Source organism: Phalangium opilio, unplaced genomic scaffold, assembly GCF_054372755.1.
Source record: "Phalangium opilio isolate 3A_F unplaced genomic scaffold, DU_Popi_V2 ptg000118l_1, whole genome shotgun sequence".
Taxonomy (NCBI): Eukaryota; Metazoa; Arthropoda; class Arachnida; order Opiliones; family Phalangiidae; genus Phalangium; species Phalangium opilio.
Genome location: NW_028324211.1, coordinates 556604 through 565089, shown reverse-complemented (window position 1 = coordinate 565089; position 8486 = coordinate 556604). Strand labels below are relative to the sequence as shown.

Here is an 8486-nt window from a genome sequence, read left to right as displayed (position 1 = left end):
CAAGATACACGCGGCGATCGGCTAGGGTTACGAGAAACGTCTAGCCTCCCAATGGCAGGGCTTCCACCATCGGTTCACGCGAATGCGTTTTTATCTATTATTATAATGGAAACGAAACGTATATATATCCCAAAATTTGAAAAAAGCGGGCAAGAGGGGTACCCTTCACTTTAAACGTCAATATTAGCAAAGTTTCGAAAGATAATAGGAACAACTTTATTTTAAACGATTTAAATATTTTTAAAGTTATTTACTGGCGATTAAAATAATTAATATCATTTATATTTAATTAATTATTTAAGATAAACTTATTTCTATGTACTGGCACAAGTGAGAGTTAATATAGAACGAGTAATGAAGATTGCATCTGAATCGAAACACTACACGCATATCAAAGTTAATATAAAGCGAGTAGGATGAAAAGATCTCTTACAAAACGGTAACATTTCGTTTTGGCAGAATATTAAATGGAAATACTTAAATATTTTTCGGCATTACGATTCTTTTAGTAGTTGTCTAGCTATAAAGCTCTGTTTCATCTTAATATTCCAAGAACATCTTTTGATATTAACATTTAAAATTTGGTGTTTACTTTTTAATTCATCTTTACTAAATTTATATATAGTGTAAACGTAACTTTTAGCTTCATTAAATAATTAGGATGTTAATACTTCATCTCTCCATACGTGTTGAAACGACTGGGTCTATGAGATAACCTAGATTTAAACCAGAATTGACCTTGTTTCATGTCCTCTTATAGGAGGTCTTAACGGTTCAGAGTGAGCCGAAAGTTAAATACACATTTAAGTGATAGATATTAGGTCCTCATTAGAATCATTGAGGATACGCAGGAAATTATTAAACGCTTTAAACTTTACAAATGATCATTGCAATATCTTGCCGGTTAGAACTATGTATTTCCGGTTTGTCTCATTGGCTGGCGGACCGGTGTTTGGAAAGTAAATTCGTCTCGGCTCGGAGAGGTTTATTTTGGTTTCCCAACTTGTTCATTAATTTAATAGAGCGTGGTTTTGATTCTTGGACATGTGGGGTTTTGTCCTTGCACGTTTCAACTGCGCCACTCCCCTTACGAAAAAACCAATAGGAAACTGGTTGGGAATGGTCCAATCAGATACTAATTGGAAATCTATTGGTTTTTGGAACGTGTTACCAATAATATGTTCCAATTAGCGACCAATAGAAAAGTCCAATAGGCGACCAATAGAAAAGTCCAATTAGCGACCAATAGAAAAGTTCAATAGGCGACCAATAGAAAAGTCCAATAGGCGACCAATAGAAAAGTCCAATAGGCGACCAATAGAAAAGTCCAATAGGCGACCAATAGAAAAGTCCAATAGGCGACCAATAGAAAAGTCCAATAGGCGACCAATAGAAAAGTCCAATAAGCGACCAATGTAAACTCCATTTAGTACCCAATAGATTTCCAAGAGGTGATGTATGCACAGAACCAATTAATTTCCAATAGACAAAACCCAATAGGTGGCCAATAGACAAAGCCCAATAGGTGGCCAATAGACTCAACCCAATAGGTGGCCAATAGACTCAACCCAATAGGTGGCCAATAGACTAAACCCAATAGGTGGCCAATAGACTCAACCCAATAGGTGGCCAATAGACTAAACCCAATAGGTGGCCAATAGACTAAACCCAATAGGTGGACAATAGACTAAACCCAATTGGTTCCTAATAAATGCAACCCAATAGGTTGCCAATAGGCTATACCCAATCGGTTCCCAATAGATAGCCAACAGAATGAACCCAATAGGAGCCCAACAGACGAAACCCAATATTTATAACCCCAGACTTTAATGGAAAAAAGAAAACATTTATTAAACTGTTTAAAAATCATTTTATTTAATAAAGTAGCACTTTTAAATATTCGGATTTTGAACTTTTTTGGCCCTACTTTTTTCCCGTAACCCTAAACTTCCCCGAGCATCCGAAATCTTTTCTGTAAGAAAATGGTGAACTCTTTTAACTGCCAAATCCTGGACGTCCAATGACTTTCCTTTCCTTTGAGTGTAGTAACGCACACAACCTAAAGATATATTTAAGTTGTGCTTTTTATAAATTTTTACATGTTGACATAAAGAAAAATTAAAATAAACGTTATATAACTAACTTTTTATAGATAAAACTTTAACGGGGGTTAAAGGTGGCCTTGGAGGTGCGTTTGGTGGGCGGTTCCCTACCTTCCCATCCAAGCTTTTCATTGCCAAAGTTGGTGTCCCCCAAATGCATACAGCTAACGTTTTTGTAAACTTTGACTCGTTTGTTTGACTCAAGCAAACGTCCCACTTGCTTTTTGAAATCATAACGCCATTTCCCAAATGAACCTTAATTAAAAATGTAACAAAAAGACGTTAAATAAAACGGAAATTTAAAGCCATTCCAACGATTCGTAAGAAATTTTTTAGTAACTAACCTCCCCATTTTCTTCATCCAGAAAAGATCGCTCTGACTTGTTTTCTAAAAAAGGATGACGTTATTATTTATTATAAATATTACTGGGCGAATTCACAATCTGAAACAGGAAAAAAGGGACTTGGAATTTAAAGGGATGTACACTAACTTATGCCAGGGCGGGGCTTATTTCAAATTTATATTTCAACACATTGAGCTCAACTGGGCATATGAGAATTTCGTGGCATTATCAGTGCATTCTCAATTACACTTGAAATCCTACGGTATTCACCCAAGATCAATAGAGCACAATTCGATCAAAGGAACTTTTGAAATTCATAGTTCTTAGACTAGCAGGATTCATACATTAGGAGGCCACGCCATGTAGTGTGTGAAAGCAAACGCTTTTTCAGACACTACATAGCGTAGCTTCCTAATGTAAAGGTATGAATCCTCCTAGTCTGAGTACTATGTATAGGCAGCGTCCCTTCATTTTCTATCACTTTAATTTCTCTAGTCTCTTAATGAATGGATGAAATGAGCATTAATACTGTTATTGACATACCTTGGCACTTGCACGTTTTACTAGGCCCTGCCTTTTTAAGTTCTAAAACTTCTCTTCTGATTTCAAGAGAACGTTTCATTAGCCGCTCATACTTATTTTGTAGCTTACGATGTTTTTCTAAAAATATTTAGAAAAGAACAAATTACAGCCAATAATGCATTATTTATTTAGCTAATTTCCAAAAGCTAACCTTCAATTGATTCTTCTTCGCTGTCATCACCAAGTTGAGATGAAAAGTCTTTGTCAATAATGGCATCTTCATGAATTTCAGGTTCCACGCGTTCACCCATGTATAAATTGCCTTTAAGATAAATTATTCAAATTTACCATTTTTAAAGAAATTCCTAATAATGTTAATGCAAAAATATTAGAAAACTATAAATTCACCTAAATTTATCACAGCATCTCCACGAACTTCATTTTTCTCATATTCATCAGATGGTGGATTATCTACAAATTATTTAAATTAGAAAATTAAGAAATTCACTATTAATATTAAAGAAAACTATAAATTCACCAAAATTGTTCACTCCATGTCCACGAACTTCATTTTCCTCATATTCATCAGATTATACATTATCTACAAGATAAGGCAATTTAAAATTTGTTTCAGAACTTCAATATTAAAATTAACTTAATTTAGGAAAAATATGAATTTACCTAAAAAATTTCTGCCGTCTTCACTAATCTCATTTTCTTTATCCTTGTTATTATTTGGTAATAAATTGTTCCTAGCATTTATTTGAATGATATTATCAGAATCAAAAAGTAACAGTATTAAACACCATCTTTGTAATGGATGCGTAGAAATTCTAAGTGAGAATTTGGTGTGCCCCAATTGTGTGAAACAGTACGACAGTAAGGAAATTTTAACAAGTTTTTACTCCTTTCCATTAGAGGAACAGTTGAAACGTTTGTTTGAGGATTCCTCTATAGCTTCAAAGCTAAATTATAAATTTGAAAGGGTGAAGAAGGTTGAAAATGGCATTGCGGACATATACGATGGGCAAATGTATAAGAACTTATCTAAACCAGGAATGCTTTTAAGTGACCCTAATAATTTTTCAATCACTTTTAATACAGACGGTGCTTCTGTTTTTAAGTCTAGTCGATATTCTATATGGCCGTTATTTGTTACTTTGAATGAGTTACCTCCAAAAGATCGCTTAAATCGGGTTCTTTTAGTAGGACTATGGTGCGGGAATGGAGTTGCCCGACCTGCAATGCAAAATTTCATCCAATTCAACGGTTACTATGGCTGCAGTTGGTGCCTACATCCAGGGCATTCTATAATAGTAGAAACTGAAGGTCGTAAAAGAAAGTTTATTAGATACACAGAAACTGGAAACACTTATGCAGAACGCAGCGAACAGCAGACTATTAGGGATATTGAAAAAGTAGTCCAAAATGGCAAGCATATTTGTGGAATTAAAGGTCCAAGCCCTCTTATTAACCTGCCCCTATTTAACATTATTGATGGGTTTGTACCAGATTATATGCATGCAGTGTTGCTTGGTGTTACTAAAACACTCACAGAAATTTGGCTTTCAAGAACTGGTGACGAATACTATATAGGGTGTCCAAAAGATTTGACATCAGTTGACACTCGTTTGAAAAATATTAAACCACCACGCGACATTGCTAGACGCCCTAGATCTTTAAAAGAAAGAAACTTGTGGAAAGCAAATGAATGGAGGAACTGGCTTCTTTTTTACTGTTATCCTTGCGTATTAGATATTTTGCCCAAAAAATATGTGAGGCATTTCTGTCTCCTTTCTAAAAGTATTTATATGATGCTCGGTTCCGTATACCACCAAACGAACTCAATAAGGCTAACTATTTAATAACAAAGTTTGTTTATCAATACCAAAAACTCTATGGCGAAAAATCTATGGTTGCCAACGTTCACTTCCTACTGCACTTGCCAAAGAGCGTCTTAAACTTCGGCTCCCTGTGGGCCCATTCAGCGTTTGTCTTTGAAAATGCTGATGGGAAATTAATATCTTTTATTAATGGGACGCAAGGAGTACCCGTGCAGATTTGCGAAAAGTATTTTCGAAAATTTATAACGCTACAAAGGATTATTTACAAAAGTTGGGTTTTACGATTGATGAAAAGGAAATCAAATTCAAAACGTTGGGAAAAGCTGAAATTAGGAAACTGACTGATGAAGAAATGAAATGTTGTAAGAATGATATTTTGAATTTGAATTTCAATGAAAATACGTATTACCAAATATCAAAAAGAGTTACTTATAGGGGAATAATATTACACGGAACAGAGTACAAGAGATCCATAAAACGAAATAACTGCTTTGTAATTTTTGAATACGAAGGTATTAAACATTATGGGGAAATTCAATATTTTATTGATCTCGGAGACTGTAATATGGATTTAAAAGATACCGAAAATACAATTGCAGTAATTCAGCCTTATGAAACAGAAGAGTCTAATATGGTGCCTCATATCAAAATTGGGTTTAGTACGAAAAAGATGTATGTATTTAAAATATCAAGTATAAAACAGAAATGTATTGTATTGAAAATTAATGATAAAATTTACTTCGGCGATTTTCCAAATAGAATAGAATGCATAGGTATAATGTAAGTTTTAAATGCGTAATAAATTAAAATTCTTGAAAATGTCATTGGCTTAACAACTTGTTAATAACTAGTGATTTTAGCATGGTCTATTGAAAACGAAAGCCATAGAATGTGATATGTTAATTAGAATTAGCCTTTCGTACAGACTACGCGAATACACTGGATTTTTTTATAGCTTTATGGGACGGTCCGACCAATAGATTTCCCATCGATTAAATTTGGCCTAGACTATTGGTATTTAATTGGGATTGATTGGTTTTCGATTGGACACAAAAACCAATCGATTTCCCATCGATTAAATTTGGCCTAGACTATTGTGATTGATTGGTTTTCGATTGGACGCAAAACCAATCGATTTCCCATCGATTAAATTTGGCCTAGACTATTGATATTTAATTGGGATTGATTGGTTTTCGATTGGACGCAAAAACCAATCGATTTCCCATCGATTAAATTTGGCCAGACTATTGGTATTTAATTGGGTTTGATTGGTTTACGATTGGACACAAAAACCAATCGATTTCCCATCGATTAGATTTCACCTAGTCTATTGGTATTTAATTGGGTTTGATTGGTTTTAGATTGGACACAGAAACCAATCGATTTCCCATCGATATAATTTCGCCTAGTCTATTGGTATTTAATAGGGTTTGATTGGTTTTAGATTGGACACAGAAACCAATCGATTTCCCATCGATATAATTTCGCCTAGTCTATTGGTATTTAATTGGGTTTGATTGGTTTACGATTGGACACAGAAACCAATCGATTTCCCATCGATATAATTTCGCCTAGTCTATTGGTATTTAATTGGGTTTGATTGGTTAACGATTGGACACAGAAACCAATCGATTTCCCATCGATATAATTTCGCCTAGTCTATTGGTATTTAATTGGGTTTGATTGGTTTACGATTGGACACAGAAACCAATCGATTTCCCATCGATATAATTTCGCCTAGTCTATTGGTATTTAATTGGGTTTGATTGGTTTTAGATTGGACACAGAAACCATTCGATTTCCCATCGATATAATTTTATCTAGTCTTTTGGTATTTAATTGGGTTTGATTGGTTTTAGATTGGACACAGAAACCAATCGATTTCCCATCGATATAATTTCGCCTAGTCTATTGGTATTTAATTGGGTTTGATTGGTTAACGATTGGACACAGAAACCAATCGATTTCCCATCGATATAATTTCGCCTACTCCATTGGTATTTAATTGGGTTTGATTGGTTTACGATTGGACACAGAAACCAATCGATTTCCCATCGATATAATTTCGCCTAGTCTATTGGTATTTAATTGGGTTTGATTGGTTAACGATTGGACACAGAAACCAATCGATTTCCCATCGATATAATTTCGCCTACTCCATTGGTATTTAATTGGGTTTAATTGGTTTACGATTGGACACACAAACCAATCGATTTCCCATCGATATAATTTCGCCTAGTCTATTGGTATTTAATTGGGTTTGATTGGTTTACGATTGGACACAGAAACCAATCGATTTCCCATCGATATAATTTCGCCTAGTCTATTGGTATTTAATTGGGTTTGATTGGTTTTAGATTGGACACAAACCAATCAATTTCCCATTATAGACCATCATTGGAAATTAATTGACTCCAGTGAAAACATCATTGGTTTTTGATTGGTACAACATTTCCAATACAATACCAATTCCTTTCCAATCCAACCAATAAAAAACCAATTGTTTTTCAATGGTTTTTTTCGTAAGGGTACGCAATGAATTATTCGCTCGCCAATAAACTCACGCAAAGAGACTAATGTACTTTTTGAATGTGAATTATCGCTGTAGTTTTCAAATTTTGCTAGAATTCATTGACAAGCGGCATGACTGTGTTTTGGTCTTCTTCCGAACCACGCGCCACTTGAATACATTCATATCCTGTAACTCAGTCGCTAAAGGTTACAGCAATAATGCCAATTACCCTTAATCATAATTTCGGCAAGAAATGTTTTTCAGGAAAACGCCTTTCATTATGTGTATTACCGCACTTCGCGTTTCGCTTACTTTTCTGCTATATACCTGAGTAGTTTTGAAGCCTAAACAAAACTATAGTGGACAACGTCGTATAATGGCCTTTGAAATAATATGCCTCAAAAGCTACCCCAATCTGCGATATTTAGCACTGATTCACTGTTTTATTATGAAATATCAGCGCGACCAATATTGGCATTTCTTAACGTATGGTTGCCTAATAATAATCCGAATGTTTTTCTTAAAGCCTTTTGGTTGGAATGGCCTATCGATAGTGAGATAACATGGCTTGAATAATGCCGCCACGACATTTTTTTTGATCTTCATCACGAACACTAGCGCTTAGCCGTGAGGCCTTGAGCACCAGGAAGAGTGTGCAGGGAGGTGACGGAATCAACTCGGCGGGCATGATTGATGACCAGCGAGGCAACCGCGGCACAAGTGACGCGGACCGCTGTGACGTGGCGAGCGGCGATAAGTGAAAGGAGTGCGTCGAGCGTGACCGGGCGGGCCGACAAACGAAGAAGGGAGCGAACCGTCGCGGTCTACGAACACGTGTGCGGGCAGTCCAACAGGAGGTGTGCAGAGTCTGCCAGAGTCCCGCAAGTGGGACAGAGAGCGTCTGCCACGAGACCAAAACGGTGGAGCACCACCGGAGCGGGGACGCAGTCGCAATGGAGACGAGCAGGCAGGGAATCCCCGTGCCGACCGAGGCGCAGTGAATGGACCGCATGGCTTCCTGGGGTCGGGCGATGGCGGTAAAGGAGGCGACCGCCAGGATCGGCGGACCAGCCCGAAGGTCGAGGTTGACCTCGGACGCAGAAAAGGGGAAAGAGGCCGTAATTGCCGGTACGTGGGCAGCGAGAGTCTGGAGGGCGAGCCG

At 36.6% G+C, this 8486-nt stretch overlaps 1 protein-coding gene across 1 annotated transcript; it reads right to left on the bottom strand.

Moving 5' to 3' along the window:
* Positions 1 to 1266: 1266 nt before the first annotated feature.
* LOC149622733 (BEN domain-containing protein 5-like) lies at positions 1267 to 3286 on the bottom strand. The gene is made up of 5 exons (XM_089853498.1): positions 3180 to 3286; positions 2990 to 3106; positions 2447 to 2490; positions 2144 to 2357; positions 1267 to 2059 (listed from the first exon to the last, which is right to left on the bottom strand). The coding sequence occupies exons 1-5, from the start codon at positions 3277 to 3279 to the stop codon at positions 1893 to 1895; spliced, it is 642 nt and encodes a 213-aa protein (XP_089709624.1). The 5' UTR covers positions 3280 to 3286; the 3' UTR covers positions 1267 to 1892.
* Between the last annotated feature and the right edge of the window lie 5200 nt (positions 3287 to 8486).